This window comes from Aethina tumida, chromosome 5 (assembly GCF_024364675.1).
Source record: "Aethina tumida isolate Nest 87 chromosome 5, icAetTumi1.1, whole genome shotgun sequence".
Taxonomy (NCBI): Eukaryota; Metazoa; Arthropoda; class Insecta; order Coleoptera; family Nitidulidae; genus Aethina; species Aethina tumida.
The window spans coordinates 4,713,300-4,730,773 of record NC_065439.1 but is presented as its reverse complement, the minus strand read 5'-3'; the positions used below and the strand labels follow the sequence as shown (position 1 = coordinate 4,730,773).

General features: G+C 32.6%; 1 protein-coding gene across 1 annotated transcript; it reads right to left on the bottom strand.

Annotated features, from left to right (window-relative positions):
• Positions 1–11,060: 11,060 nt before the first annotated feature.
• On the bottom strand, positions 11,061–15,066 carry LOC126265571 (E3 SUMO-protein ligase ZBED1). The gene is made up of 3 exons (XM_049967447.1): positions 14,063–15,066; positions 11,929–13,527; positions 11,061–11,119 (listed from the first exon to the last, which is right to left on the bottom strand). The coding sequence occupies exons 2-3, from the start codon at positions 13,520–13,522 to the stop codon at positions 11,061–11,063; spliced, it is 1,653 nt and encodes a 550-aa protein (XP_049823404.1). The 5' UTR covers positions 13,523–13,527; positions 14,063–15,066.
• Between the last annotated feature and the right edge of the window lie 2,408 nt (positions 15,067–17,474).

The following is a 17,474-nucleotide window of genomic DNA, read 5'->3' as shown; positions in this document are numbered from 1 at the left end:
TTTGACCAATCGCTATTATAAAGATTTTTTATAAGTGGCAGGTGATGTTTTAAATATATGCAATATTTATAGAGAAAATGTGCTACGTCTGTGCGTATATAACAAAAAAATGTGTTTTTGGGTGAAGCACGCATTGGCATATTCTGTAATTGTCATCAGGGACGACTTCTTTGAGTGGCGGAGCTCCTAGCATTATCCAGTGCTTCAAGCAGGTTGCAACGTGAAAAACGGTATGTTTTTCGGAAGCCATTTGGCACACAGAAATAGTATCACCATTCCAATTTATAACTATTTTATAAAAAAATATGTGACCTGCAAATTTCAAATGTTCACATGAAAATGAATAACTTTATAATAATAAATGTGACAATCATTTAGAATTTTAAATAAGCTAATGTAATACCTGAGCGAGAACCATCAGCAAATCGAACATTTTGGCATACTTGTCCAGAACCATCAATTACAATTTTCGGCCAATTCTCATCCTTATAATAATTAAAATAAATGTGAAGTTGCTGTACTGAAATGTAATTCACATAAAATGGATGAGCTCCAATATAATGGATTGGATTTTTGTATGTGGTATTATCGGCAAAGCAGTTATTGGTCTTGAATATATGATTCATTTACAAATTCTACTTTAATTTGTTTAATAACTGTTTCGCTATATATGTGTGGTGGTACTTTTCCATCAAAGTACATTACACTATTTGCAAGATTTTTACGGAAAACAGATGGTGCAGTGGATGTTTCAATCATACGTTTTCCATATATATGCCGCTCTGGATTTCTGCAGGATCGTTTTGAACATTTGCCTTTGATGGGTGGTACTTCCAGTGTACAAACCCCCACCACAATTTCTTTCTCAAAATTTTGAATAAAGCAAGCACTTTTGGTACCACATTCACAAGAGCCTAAAATGTTTTAGTAATTTATAGTGAAATGACAGACAAACGATTCTTTAATATCGTTCTTTTATTATTATTTCAAACATTTTCTAAGAATTTCTTAGTTTTAGTAAGTTATAAAACTGCAAAATGATGAATGAAAAAACTGATTAATGTATCAAATGTTTGAGTTTTTGTAGATAATAAGTAATTAATACTTACCTTTTATCGTAACATCTGATAAATTTAGTCTAGCACGACTTAAAAGAAATCCGAATGATATATGACGTTCGGTCTAAAGTTCTGTTGTTAAAAGCATTTACCATTTCCCTGGTATAAGAATGTGATATAACCGATGTTTTTGAATTCTGGATTTATCGTGTTTATGTTGTGTATACGATCTTTTTTTATAATACTTTCTGTTGTATTTCGATGGCCGAGAATTGTGTGAAATAAAATGGATTTAAAACTTAAAAACTCTTTTCACATAATGTAAAGGCGTAGATCATTAAAACTCATTTTTATCATAACCTCATAATCTCTGACATTAGCAACGTTCAGGCGTGCCAACGTTTTAAATATAAAACATTTGAATTTGAAATCATCACATTCTCCCACGCTATTTTAAAAAATATTGCTGTAAATAACTTGGTAGCTGTCTTTCACGGTTCGATCTTCTCATTTCTTGATTTGGAACTTCTTCACGACCTTCTTCGTCTAGATTTCCTCTGTCTGCTTCTTGTACAATTTCGTTCCTTTCATTTTGAGCTGGCTGATGAATTTCAATGAATGTACTAAGGCAATTGTAAGTCTGGAGCAAATTGTTGATTCTTTTCCTTGTCATTGTCCGGAATTGTTTCATCGGCAAATGTAACCTTGCGTTTAACCAACCTTGTTCACATTTGATTAATATGTCAATCTAGAATAGCCGTTGTCCAATAATACTTGGTAATGTAATTTCCCAAGTTTACTGATGATTTTGCCAAATTTCCATACTACGTGGTTTCCTTCATAGATTTTGACGTGAACGTCGTCTCCCACGCTTAAGTTTCGTACATGTAATGTGCTTGACTCATTTGAGTGGTGTTTGATTGGCTTTATGACATCTAATTTGATTCGAATTTGTCTACCCAGGTATAACTCAGCAGGGGATTTGCCACCTGTGTAACCTAATCTTAGTCGCTCTTTCATTTATAAACTAATGTTACGAACATCCGTCCCTCTTCCTTACTAATACTACTGGGAGGTGAATGGCACTGTCGGATAATATTGTGATCCAACATCTCCTTAATTTGTTCGTCTATGATCTGTCTCTCATTTGGGGATACTCTATATGGGCGACTTTTTAGGAGCTCCAAGTTTTCTACTTCTATTCGATGCTTCGTTAAATTTATCATTCTCATGTGTTTAGTGGCTTTGGAAAACACATCAATGTATGCTGCCAGTAAGTCCATTAACCTGTGTCTGAAGTCTCCTTCCTTCAAACGATCCAAGTTGTGGTCAGCAGCAGTACTGCGCCCACCTCGGGTTCTATTTTTACTCTTGTATGTAAGAATCCCACTGTCATTCCTTTCAGGATTTTTTCGCTGATGACCTACGCACACCACGCGCATCTAATAGTCGCCTCGACGGTGGTAAATCTTATATTTTCTTTGTGAAAAATGTATCATTTTCCTGGAAGTTGTATTTTTTCATATTTACCCTTCTTCTGTCCTCCAAGTTTAGTTTAATGCATTTCGTCTTGCCAGCCTCCAAGTACATATCTTCCTTGACCGTTACTCTAATATTATAACGGTCTGTATTTTGTTTATTTGATTCTTTCTTTGTTGTGCATTTTGTATCCAGTTTTCTCATTTGCGTATTGTCTTCTTCGACGGTCTCTTTTTTCTGTGCTCCTATATTCATAGTTAAGCCTAGTGTTCCTATGTTTATTGTACCTTGCTTCAGGTTGCCGGCGACATCGTTTTCTACCAGGAACTCCATTCCTAAAAGAAGCGGGTATAGCAGATTTACAATTACGTTGGCTACACAGGTAATTTTTTTCCCTCAATTTGCATCTTGACTTCCGCTTTTCATAAAACTGGGATTCTCTTACCGCCTGCTACCAACAATACCTTTTCTGCTACTGTCGAATCTTTTGACTACTCCTGCCGATACCACGTTCCTTTCTGCTCCTGTGTCCACGATTGCGGATATTTTGTCATTGTTTATTATGCAAGGTATGGTTAAGATGTTGTATTATTTTCTGTCGCCATACTCTCTATTCGCTAGTTTCGTCGTCCGCTTCCATTTGGGTGTTGATATCTCTGGTGTGAATATGAATCGCAAATAATACGATGTAACTCTTTGTAAATTGGAATAATTAGAAAATCTTTCAATGAATTCAAAACATTTAATATTGGTAACATTACCTTGCGCACTTCAAGCTCACAATTGTTATGCAATTCGTCAATATTTATCAAATGTGACTGAAGATCGTCATTAAGTAAAAAAATATGTCCTTTAAACCAAGGATCGAAATTAACAAGTTTACTTGCACATACACCTCTTGACATGTGATTTAATGAAATATATTCTTCCATAAATTGAATATATTCTTTATGCAAAGCCGGTGATTTTAACAGTCTTTTAACTTATAAAAATGTTCTAAAGCCTGCTTCGTTGTGTTTAACTTTGACATTTCCAACAGCCACCCATCCAAACGCAGTTTTAGACAAAATTGGCATATCTGATCCCAATCGTATCTGTTTGTTACGTGATATGTCCCAAAAAACGTTTGCACCCAATAATAGATCAATTGGATTGCTCTTAAAGAAAGTGGGAACGGCTAATTGAACATTCTGAAATTTAAATTTATTCAAATCAAATGACACTGATGGCAAATTACTCGTAATTGTACCCAAAACCAGACACGGAAGAACCTTTTTATAATCATTATAATATGACTTAATGTTAATATTCGCGATTTTGTCACCAACTCCCATGACTGTGAAACTAGTTGGATTAATTAGTAATCTTAATTTTTTTAAGACATTCCGTACTAATGAAATTACTTTGTGATCCACTGTCAAGTAGAGCTCGACATTTGTGGGGAACACCCTGTATGTCAGTAATTTCAACAATTGCAGTTGATAGAAGTATCTGTGAACCTGCAAATCTTGATGCTGTAACACTTGCATTTTCTGTTGATGTTGCAATAGCTTGAGCATCAGCTCTTGAACATTCTGTTGAATAATGTCGATTCTAATTCTTGCATTTATAAATGGTTGAGCCCCTTTACAACAATAACACTTTATCGTTGTGTTCATGTCGAAGGTGTTCTTTTTGCTTATCACTGGATTGGGAGGTACTACTTTAATTTTTCAAGAATCTCACAACGATGTTTTAAAATTTTCCATGCTAGGAATTTTGTTTTAACACTCAAAAGATTGTGTAACAATATAAATGATTACCATGTCTCATTTATCAGTTGGTTCAGATAGCGCAAATTTTTTGTAATTTTGTAAGTGTTGATCGAAAATCGCCTTCACGTGTGAATAATTAACCGCTTATTTTCGAATCGTTTTTGCAAGGTGATAATGTTATATTATATAATTAGAATTTATTGTAAGACATAATGTAATAAGAGCAAGAAAACCGTTAATAAATGACTTCGTGGGAGAATTTTTAGATCACCACTTTGTTTAGATTCTCACGAATTTTTTCATATTTTTATGGGTTTTCTTAAAACTAATCTTACATTTGGTTATCGTAAAATAGTCATAAAATACAAAATTTATTTTAAAAATTACTTATCTTAATCTAAACGTTCGTTGACTTTTTTAACACATGTGTTCTTTTCGAACCCTTATCTAGTGTCAGAGTATGGTCGCACAGTGGGTTCGAAGTTTAAATAGTGATATTTTAATATAGAACTTATAGTGATATTTTAATATAGAACTTATTCCGTAATTAAATTAAATTAATTAAAGGAAAATGTAATAATTTACCCCAACATGAAATTTTAGAGAATTGTAACTTTGTTCTTTTATTTTTTTGTCTTATTTAAGTTAATGAATTGATTTTTAAAAGATTGAAAAATGTTTGTAAGTACAATGGTTTTTCCTTATGCAAGCAACATCAAAATTGTAGTTATATTGAAATAATGTATTGTATTGAATTATGAATTGCATAAGGATTTTTAGATCAAGTACATGAAAGTTAGAATAGGGACATGACAGGGAAACATGTCGATCAATTTGGCAACAATGTTGTTTAGGACTGAAAAGTATGTTTTTAACAAACAACCCTATTGGTTGGAATAAAATCTCTGTGGGGGAGATTTCAGTACTTCGGTACCACCCTTTTCTCACCCCACTTAATTCTGAAATTATAAAACCTTAAGTTTCAGTAGTTTCAGTAGATTTTATTCGAAACTTTCATTACAGTATTTTCTGTCCGTTCACGCACAGTAATTACTTGTGATTGTTTTGTGTTTTTCTTTGTGTGGTGCATACTTACGTAAGTCCTACTGTTTATTTCTCGTGTTAAGGTTTAAATTCAAATCAAACAGCCTTTTTGCCAAATTTCGATTTACGAAATTTATTCATTTACAATTAAACTTTTATTTGTTCTTTCCTTTCTCTTTATTTTCCTTGTTATATTTGTTGTTTATAAATAGATAGTTTATTTTTGTTAATTCGAGTTTTATTGCTATTTTCTATAAGTACATAAACAGTAAGACAAGTAAGTATATTTGCATTATCCGGGCTCGGTACGCGAACGCGAGTTTGTGTGTGTATATCATTTTACACAGTTCCCAGCTCACCAAGAAGTACAACAATAACAAAGGTTAGTGACACTATAATTAAAACTATTATAAAAATGTATAGTCAGACATGTGCAAAATAAATATAGGATAAAATCGCTCCCTTTAACCTGATGTAACGAGTCTTTCAAAAAGACTTCAGGTACTATCATTCGAGTAAAATTTACCTACGTACCCGTTACAATACTTCAAACTTAAAAAAACTGACAGTTCTATCTTTACATGCCATTTTTATAGTTACAACTTAACAAAAACAAAAACACCAACGCAGAGCGCGAAACTCAAAAAAAAAAAATAATTAAGTTATTCAACACTTCCACCCACCAGTTGAGCGATCTGTATACATGGCGCTCACTCCAATTTCCAAACGCAATCGGGTAAATTGCTCTTTTGGTAGTCCTTTGGTTAATAAATCAGCTAGTTGTTTATTTGAAGGTACATATTCTATTTCAATTTTTCCATCCTCATAGCAATCACGAACATAATGGTAGCGAACGTCAATATGCTTCGTTCGCTTATGACATTCTGGGTTCTTCACGAGTTTAATTGAACCCTGATTGTCCATTTTTAACACTACAGGACAACTATTATTTACACCAATGCTTACCAATAAGCGATTGAGCCATACAGCTTCTTTGGTAGCGTTGCTTGCAGCAATATATTCTGCTTCAGTTGTACTTAACGCCATAACAGATTGACGTTGGCTCATCCAAGACACTGGTCCATTATAAATCTTAAACAAGAAACCACTTGTTGATCGACGAGTATCTTTATCACCAGCATAATCAGAATCGCTGTAACCCATTAAATTTAGTGATGCATTATTACTACCATATAATATTCCGTAGCTAGCTGCATTGTTCACATATCTTATTATTCGTTTTACGGCTTTCCAATGTTGAATTCCTGGATTTACAAGAGATCGACTTACTAAGTTTACTGAGTACGCCATATCTGGTCTCAAAAACCGCTTCACGATATATGGCACATTCATCATTACTTCCTTTTCAATTGTAGTCAAGGGTTTCATTGATTTATCTAAATAAGTATTTGGTTCTAAAGGCATACCAATAGGTTTTGAATCAACTAAACCAAACTTCATAGCCAAACGCTTCAAATAGCTTGTGAAATAAATATTTCATGATTCTTGCGATTGCGTCGAATTTCCATTCCAACAAAGCAACTATTATCAGCAATTGTGATTCTTCATACAATTGATTACATCATTAATTGCTTCCTTCGACTGAGACATTAGCAACCCATCATCTACGTATAGAGCTAACAAAACTTCCTTTTCGAGAATTTCACCATGGTAAATACATCTGTCGGCTAAACCAGGTTTAAACGAATACTTTTTCAGAAAATCATTAAATCGTTTATTCCACTGACGTGGAGACTGCTTTAGACCGTATAGAGATTTGTTTAGCTTTACTATTCGATCAGTTTCCGACACACCTTCTGGCAGTTCCATAAACAATTCCTCGTTGAGTTGACCATACAGAAAGGCAGTTTTTACATCAAACTGAACAATCTCGAAGTCTTTGGCTGCAGCTACAGCTAACATTGTTCGTACTGATTCGTATCGAACCACTGGAGCATACGTCTCGTTGTAATCAATGCCTGGCTTTTGCGAATAGCCTTTTGCTGCTAAGCGTGCCTTATGTCTTTGAACTTTTCCTTCAGGGTTGAGTTTGTATTTGAAAGCCCATTTACTTTTAATTAGTTTTTGGCCACTTACAGGTTTTACCACCTGCCAAGTATCATTTTTTTGAAGTGACGCTAGCTCTTCTTTTATAGCTATCTTCCATTTATCAGCATCAGATGCACTCATAGCTTCTTCAAAAGTTATTGGTTCATGCATTTCAAATACATCGACCATGTTTGCCGCTAACTCTTAACGATTTGGTAAGCGTATATTTAACCGACCTCGTAGATTGTAGTTAGATCGTATTGGCTCCACTTGAGGTTCTCCTTTATCTTCGGATTGTTCATCATGCTTAGCTTCAATCGGATTCTCTTCATTTTCATGGTTCTTGTAAATTATGGCTGGCCAATTGGGTTTCTTTTCCTTGTCGAAGTTTACAGCTTCATCAAAGATAAGATTTGCCGAAACTGTTATTTTTCTGGTCTGAACATCAAACAATCAGTAATTTTTACTATCTCCTTCAAATCTAACAAACACTCGCTTTTTGGCTTTTGCATCAAACTTCACGCGTTTTTGAACTGGAATATGTTCGTAAGCTACTGATCCAAACACTCTCATGTGCATGAGATCTATCTTTTTGCCAGTCCACAACTCATACGGTGTTGATTTCGGTGCTTGACTGGTAGCAGTTCGATTCACTACATAGACGGCCATATTGACTGCCTCTGCCCACAAACTTTTTGACAAGTTGCGAGCGTGCAACATAGAAGCAGCTAGTTCCGAGATGGTTCGATGGTTTCTTTCGGCTCGCCCATTCCGTTCCGGAGTAAAAGGCGCCGTTCGTTAATGTATGATACCTTTTTCTGTTAAATAATTGTTAAACATTTTGTTCACGTACTCAGTTCCATTATCCGAACGAAGTACTTTGACAACCCGATTACATTGATTTTTAATTAATTCAACAAAAGCCTTGAATTTTGAAATGTTACAAAATATAAACCAATAAACTGAATATTGGGTTACATTTTTATCAACCAATTGTGTGGAAATTCTTTATTTATGATAACCGTTTTTATAAGAATTATTTCGGTTCATGGGCGGTTTATCAAAACCACTAAAAAAACCTAAAAGTAAACAAGTAACTGTGCAAATAACAACCTATACTGTGCAACCGCCATTTTGTGGGGGCTTCAAGAAGATTGCTCAATCATCAGTATTAGGATTTCTGCGTACGTAGTAACAGATGCACTTTAAAAAATGTATGATTACTTATATCGATCGATGAGTATATTATTTTTATTTTTACTATTAGTATTATAACTATTAATTTTATTATTATTAATTATCATTATTATTTGTATGAGAACATAACACATCTACATGTTCACATGCCTTTTTAATAATATGTAATTAATCATTGGCATATTCTCATTTAGGATTTTATAAATTTTAATATTTAGTTGAAACCCTGTAAACATAACACCGTTTGGAATTTCCTGAATAACCACGATCTCCATCTAAACCTACTGATAAAATTTATTTTATTTATTTTGAATAAATATTAAGTTAGCCAATGTCGGTTTGTTTCATCACAGAAAAAGTCTACCAACGCAGTTTTGTGTAATCCTGCTCATTCTGGTTCGAGGTTGTTCAGTTGCTGCACGCGTACCATATTTGTCACTGCCGAAATTGGCTCGAAAAGTCGATACGTTGCATAAGAGAAGAATCACACTTTTGACGAGAAATGGATGCAAAATGAAACAGCTGGTAATGTGCTGTAGCTATAAAATCCAGTTCCATGTAAACGTTTTCTTGATACATTATTATATTATATTGATATTATATTAATTAAAATTTTGTCATATAAAATTAATTATATCACATTAATATATAAAACAATATTAATATTAATAAATAGTGTATTCAGTTTTTAGCTTTTTGCTAGGGTGGTCTGAAAAGTTTCCGACCTCAAGGAGGCGGCACTCAACAATAAAGGCTAGTGACGTAGTTGTGCATCTTTTGACAGTTACTCACCAAAGTTTCAGTCAAAATTTATCAAATAGTGTTAAACGACCGCCGAATTAAAGTGAGAGAGATAGCAGAGGTAATGAAAATGTCCAAAGAACGTGTTAGTCACATATTAAATTAAGATTTAAGCCGCCCGTGCATTGGGTGCTGTGTTTGCTTACGTTAGAGCAAAAACTTGTTCGAGTAAGCATTTTCAACGCTCTGTTGGCGTAGTTAAATCCGAGTTTTGGTACAGATTAATTACTGTAGATGAAACTTGGATACACCATTATACACCCGAAACAACAATACAAAAAGTCAAAGTCAAAACAGTGCACTGAAAAGGGGGAACCGGCTCTAAAAAAAGCAAAAACTGTTTTTTCGGATGGAAAAGTGATGGTCACTGTTTTTTGTGATAGTCATGGAGTTATCTTAATTCATCTTCAAAAATGAGGATAGGAGCATACTACGTATTATTAATTAACAAGCTGAAGGCAGAAATTGCGGAAAAACGGCCACATTTGCAGAAAAAGAAAATCATCACGCAGTAATCCACGAATTACGGTTTTAACTGCTTGACCATCCACCTTACTCAACAGATCTAGCCTCAAGCGACTTATTTTTGTTCCCCCAAAAACTGCGCTCGCAGGACAGAGAATTTCGTCAAATGAGGAGGTGATTACCTTTGTGAACAATTATTTTGCAGAAAAAATCGCCGATTACTATTTGAATGGGTTAGAGAAATAAAAAATAAATAAAAAACTTAAGAAATAAATTGTTGTTTCATTGTTATGTCGAAAACTTCTCAGATCATCTTCGTATTTGGGCAAATGAGCTTTGTGAGGTGTACCAGGGTTTACTGATGGTATCTCTAGTTTAGCAGACAGCTTACTGTTTAGCTTGTTCATTCATTGTAACTTTTATTCTTTAGGTCTAGTTTTCGGGTACCTCTTAAAGCGCAGTTACAGTTTACAGTTACAGTTTACAACTACAGTTTACAGTTACAGTTTACAGTTTACAGTTACAGTTTACAGTTTACAGTTACAGTTTACAGTTACAGTTTACAGTTACAGTTTACAGTTACAGTTTACAGTTACAGTTTACAGTTACAGTTTACAGTTACAGTTTACAGTTACAGTTTACAGTTACAGTTTACAGTTACAGTTTACAGTTACAGTTTACAGTTACAGTTTACAGTTTAGCAGACAGCTTACTGTTTAGCTTGTTCATTCATTGTAACTTTTATTCTTTAGGTCTAGTTTTCGGCTACCTCTTAAAGCGCAGTTACAGTTTACAGTTTCAGTTTACAGTTACAGTTTACAGTTACAGTTTACAGTTACAGTTTACAACTACAGTTTACAGTTACAGTTTACAGTTACAGTATACAGTTTATAGTTACGTTTACAGTTACAGTTTACAGTTACAGTTTATAGTTACAGTTTACAGTTACAGTTACAGTTTACAGTTTAGCAGACAGCTTACTGTTTAGCTTGTTCATTCATTGTAACTTTTATTCTTTAGGTCTAGTTCTCGGGTACCTCTTAAAGCGCAGTTACAGTTTACAGCTACAGTTTACAGTTACAGTTTACAGTTTATAGTTACAGTTACAGTTTACAGTTTACAGCTACAGTTTACAGTTTACAGTTTATAGTTACAGTTACAGTTTACAGTTACAGTTACAGTTTCAGTTCACAGTTACAGTTTCAGTTCACAATTACAGTTTAAAGCTCCAAATTTTTGAGTATTTAACGAATTCTTTACGACACATTGTATCTAAAAAAACGTAAATTTATGTATTATACATATATGTACTTTATTAAATTAATATAATCGTATTATTTAATAAAAAAACTAATAAATCTTTCACAAACTAAATTGAGAAAATATTTTTTTCCAATTCAAATCAATTGTTTTTATTTTAATTTAAAGAATTACATATTCTGTGTTTAATTTTATATATTTTCAAGAACAAAATTACACATAAAAATATTTTCTAATTGAAATATACTGATTGTTTTATATAAAAAATATTAAATCTAAATAACTATACTTCATATATTAAACAGTAGAGATGTGTCGGTATTTTAATACCGCGATTTTGGAGCGGTATTTTTGTGGAACGGTTTAGTCGCGCTCCTAGCGACGAAATAACTAGTTACTGAGGAACGAGGCGACTGCCTAAATCGCTGTCGCGAACGAGCGTAGTCAAATCGCGACAGTTTTAGTTCGTTATCGTTACAGTATCGCGATTCGCGTTCCAAACCGTTCCGTTTCATACTTCGCGATATAAAAATACATTCATAAAGTAATAAATTCTAATAAAAATTATTGAATAATAATCATGGTTCATGTTATGAAAAAAAGAACATTTTTTGTAAATTATTTTATTTGCCGATATAAAAAAACTCAATGACTTAACAAATAAATTTATTTAAAAAAATAATAAAATACATAACAAAAACTAATGTGAATTTATAAGTTTTGATTATAATTTAGGAACAATATTGATTTTACTTTGTTATTACTAAGTCTAGTTCGCCGATCCGATAATATTAGTCCTGATTTTGAAAATAATCTCTCACAAGGGACGGAAGACAGACTCCAAATTGATGTTTCAGTTTGGAGTCTGTCTGTGTTAGTTTGCAAAGCTATTCTACTTTTTTCTTCTAAAACAGTAACTGTTTCCTTAATATTGTCTGTTATTAGTGACATAACAGCATTTTTTGCTCTCTCTCCAACATTATCTGACGAAAATGCTATATTTTTAAACCTTGGATCCAAAAATGTAGTTATTAACAACGATTTCTGATTTTCTACGTCACCTAATCTAGATTTTATCCCGTCCAAAATAGAGACTATCACAGATTTTGACATACTACAATAATTTCTACTACGTAATTCTAGATAAACATCTAATAATCCATTAGTAAAAATTATCACAGATGATCGAGTTAGATAATTTTCACCACTCATGGTTCTAGTAACATCCTCTAGTGGTTTAAGAATTACTACTAATTCTTGTAAGAATTCCCACTCGTTTCCAGACACGATAGGTAGATCTTGTTTTATAAGAGCTACAGTGGTACGAATAGGATTTTCAAGTTCTACAAATCTTTCTATCATATAATATGTTGAATTCCATCTGGTATTTACGTCTTGAATGAGTTTTTTCGCTGGTTCAATATTTAGTTGTTTTTGTTGTTTAAAAAATATTGTTGTGGCAGACGAACTTCTTTTAAAAAACGCTACAATCCCCTTAATTTTTTCCAAAACTTTGGAAGCACATTTTAAAGAATTCTGAGCAATAAGGTTCAAGGTGTGAGCATGACAACCAAAATGCTTTAATTGAAGTTCTTCTTTTATTGCTCTCTTAATATTTGGAGCATTATCTGAAATAATAATTAAAATTTTATTATTTAAATGCCATTCTTCAATAATATTTTTAATAATTTTGGCATTTTGGCATCCTAGTACTGCATGTTTAATTTCTAAGTTATCGTTTAAAAAATGTGCAGTGACTCCCAAAAAATTATCTGTTGTAGATGATGTCCAACAATCAGTAGTAAGAGTAACTTTATTTACATTACACATTGCTTCTTTCGTTTTATTGTACACTTCTTCATATTTAGCCGGAAGTAAACTATTCCTTATTGTTTTTCTAGTAGGTAATCGGTATGATGGATTAAGTGCCTGTACAAACAATTGAAATCCATAATCTTCTACCACCGAAAATGGCTGAAAATCACGGGTAAAAAGTAGCATGAGCTTATCATCAATTTTCTTTTGTACATTTACTCCAACTTTTTTTATTAAAAATGTATTAACTGATGCTTGTTTTGTTTTGGCCATTACAGTATTTGATTCACTCGCACTTTTAGTCATTTCCGAATTAGATGGCAGACAATCAACTATTGGCAGTGGAACATTGTCAGTATTTTGGTCAATGTCAATGGATTCACTTTCCTGACTTGATGTTTTGGATGATTTTGTCACTACAGACGCATGTAATTTTACTAACGGATGTTTCCTATCCATATGTTTTTTTAAGTTGTTTGATGTTGACTTATAACTCAAATTCGTTTTACAAATATTGCATATGGCAATTTTATCCGAGTTGAGTTTTACTTCAAAAAAGTTCCAAATCATTGAGTATTTAACAGATTCTTTACGAGACATTGCATCTAAAACAAAAACGTAAATTTATGTATAATACATATATAGGTATTTTATTAAATTAATATAATAGTATTATTTAAAAAAAAACACTAATAAATCTTTCACAAACTAAATTAAGAAAATATTTTTTTCCAATTCAAATCAATTGTTTTTATTTTAATTTAATGAATTACATATTCTATGTTTAATTTTATATTTCAAGAACAAAATTACACATAAAAATATCTTCTTATTGAAAAATACTGATTGTTTTATATAAAAATAATAAATTTAAATAACTATACTTCTATATTAAAAAGTAAATATTTGAAATATTGAATCAATTATTTTTATTTTGTTGTCGTTCAAAAATCTTTTAAAATTATACATTTAACTTAATAACTACTAACTAACTACTAAAATCTATTTTAAATATAAAGAAAATATTTTTAATATATGCATATAAAAACACAACAAACACAAAAACAAAATAGAAAAGATAAAAATAAAATATATTATAAAGATAAATTCAAAAAAGAAACAAAAATTAAATTTACTTACCTTAAATTGATTTTCTTCGATTTTTTTTAAAGTTGGTTTGCAAAATAAAAAACGTAAAACACTGTGAATAATTTGGGGCACTAGTTGTTTCTTAAACACAGTGGTAAGATGATCGAAGTCAAGTCAACTAAATTAAAAATTACGTCTTAAAAATACCTAGACCCAAAATCTTTTCAAGTGTGGTTTATATTATACAAATAAATCTCACCCTCTTAGAGACCATTCATTAATTACGTCTCGAGAAGGGATTTTTTTAAAATCTGTACATGCCCTTATCTAAACGCAGTTTTAGATTAGATCTTTGGTTTAATATATTTTATATAAAAAATTATGAAACAAATCATTCGGTATCGTTGAGATACCAAGGAACGGAACAACGTTTAACGTCGCGGATCGCATTGTCGCGACAACGCATCGCGATTCGCGACATGCTGTCGAACTCGGAGATGGTATAGTTATAAAAATAACGCTCCACAGAATAACGTTATTTTGTCGCGGTATTTTTGTGGAGCGGTCGCTTGGAGCGGGCGATTTTTGTGGAACCGGTATTCCCATCTCTATTAAACAGTAATTATTTGAAATATTGCAGTTACAATTTACATTTACAGTATGCAGTTACAGTTACAATTACAGTTTACAGCTTACTGTTACAATTTGCAGTTGCCGTCGACAGTTAAAGTTTACAATTACAGTTTAAGTTACAGTTTTGAGTTACAATTTACAGTTACAGTTTGCAGTTACAGTTTACAGTTACAGTTTACAGTTACAGTTTACAGTTACAGTTTACAGTTACAGTTTACAGTTACAGTTTGCAATTACAGTTTGCAGTTACAGTTTGTGTTGTTATAAATTGAAGTTATAGTTTACAGTTACACTTTACAGTTACCGTTTGCAGTCACAGTTTACAGTTACAGTATACCGTTACCGTTTACTGTTACAGTTTCCAATTACAGTTACAATTTGCAGTTACAGTTTACAGTTACAGTTTACAGTTTACAGTTACAGTTTACAGTTACAGTTACAGTTTACAGTTTACAGTTACAGTTTACAGTTACAGTTTACAGTTACAGTTTACAGTTACAGTTTACAGTTACAGTTTACAGTTACAGTTTACAGTTACAGTTTACAGTTACAGTTTACAGTTACAGTTTACAGTTACAGTTTACAGTTACAGTTACAGTTTACATGCAGTTAGACAATATTTACAATAATAGATCAAAACGAGGATTAGTCAATGCCCCAGGTTCTGTTTTCAAAGCCATTTCCGGTAATTTAGTTGCTAGCGATGGAGAACATTTTGAAAATATGATTAAACAAGTAAACGATAACCAAATTAAACTTCAAAATGAAATCCTAAAATCTCATAGTATCTCGAAAACTCTCATAAACAATTTCAATAATAACATAAATCAAATTACTCATCATCAGAATAAACTAGAATTAAAATTATTGATTATACGTAAATGTATTGAAATACAAAACGAAGAATACGGTTACATCATAATTAGATATGTTATTTTGCAACTAATTAATATCTACATAACGATATTTCAAAAATTTCACGAAATAGAAGAGTTCATAACTTTTTCGAAAATCCAAAAATTAAATTTCAGCATTATCACCCAAAAATACTTACAGAAATATCTAAATTCGATTTGACTTCACAACAATTACCTATTTCGCTAAGTTTGGATAATATTTATCAATTAGAGAAAGTTATCCTACATTTACAATAATCGCATTACTTTTATTCTTTTCATACCAGTCGCTCACGTGATTGAAATTATATTTTACTAAACAATACCCGTTCGTAAAATTAATTCCAGTTCGCTAATGTTCTCCACAATTCTACCAACTTCCAATAAAATTCTGTTTTCAAATTTGTACTTCCCATACGATCCTCAACGTGAAATTTTAAAAGAAAGATACTTCTGCAAAAACGCCCACATAAAACAGTTCCCTGAACTAGAAAATAATTGTGAAATCTGGATACGAACCATGAGATCCACGAACCAATATTGCAAATTAATTAATCATAAAATTTCGGAAAACATTATTTACCAAATACAAACGATCGATAAATGGATAGGAGTGTTTCCCCAAGAATCGTCAATAAAACTACAATGTAACCAACAAAAATCTACCCAACTGGTCTAAGAAACTTACTTAATGACGTTACTAAAGAACTGTTATATTTCCACGCCAAATGAAGTTGTCCCAATCGAAGAAAATTATTTACTAGGAACCATGAATTGTTGCAACTTCAAATAAATAGGTCGAAAGTACTCCCCATGAAGGTGTCATGCTGATTATTTTAAAACAAAAACCAAAGAACTACCTGCATTATCTGAAAAATTCGATTACATAGAAACATTAGATTTCTACCGACCCATCAAGATTTGGACGATTGTTACGTGGTTGCAGTGTGCCATTATAGGTTGTGTAAACTTTGTAAAGTGTTATGTACCTGAGTTTTCATGTGTCAACGATATACCACACCGAGGGAAGAAAAATCCAGATGCCCACGCTTTTCATTCCTTGAACATCGTTTTAAGGAGGGAGGAATTACCGAATCAATAAACAATACCCTCCTTGTCTTTTATGTATGTGTTGCACTTCTATATTGAATTAGCACGAACCTACCAGTAAAGCGTAGACTTGTAACGCTGCTTAATGCAGTCTAGTTTGTTTTTAAAATAGTTCATAGTTTGTAATGTAGTACTCATAATAAACTCAACCTATGTGTATTTTTACCAAGTGTTTACCGCCTAGAACCTTGTAATTCACATGTCCATGCAAGAGCCCTAACTGAATGTACTAAATATGTGGATGCGCTTAGGGAGAGCGTCACGGCCTTCCAAACACTTAAACACACACTTCCAAATACTTTAAAACACACTTAAACCTTGCAGCCTGCCACGCAGGACGTGTATCCGATAACTCAAGTGTAAATTACCAATTTTTAAGTGCATAAAACCGTTCGAATCCTACCAAATGAGATTTAGCGTACATATAGAGAAATAGACTCAGTTAATTGTTACTTTAGTTTAGTGTGTGCCGTTAAAATTAGTTTTAGTTCTAATGATGTGAGAAACTTGACCCATCTCCTGTGAACACTCAGTGTTTTTGTTGTTTGTTTTTTGTGCCGCCCAAAATAAATCAAACAATTGCCGGACGCGGCAGAAGCAATGACGCAAACCTAGGTACAGGTGTAGCAAAAGGATACTACTCAGGTGAAGGTGAAAATCAGCGGGGAATTATCCGAAACACAAAACATTTCGGCAGGAGTCCCACAGGAAACGGTGCTATTAACTCCCAGTTTTTCATAAACTCCCACCATAATGTCTGCCGCACACTCAAAACTTTTTACTTAAAACGTAAAAACACCCACTAAATCACAAACCACTATCCG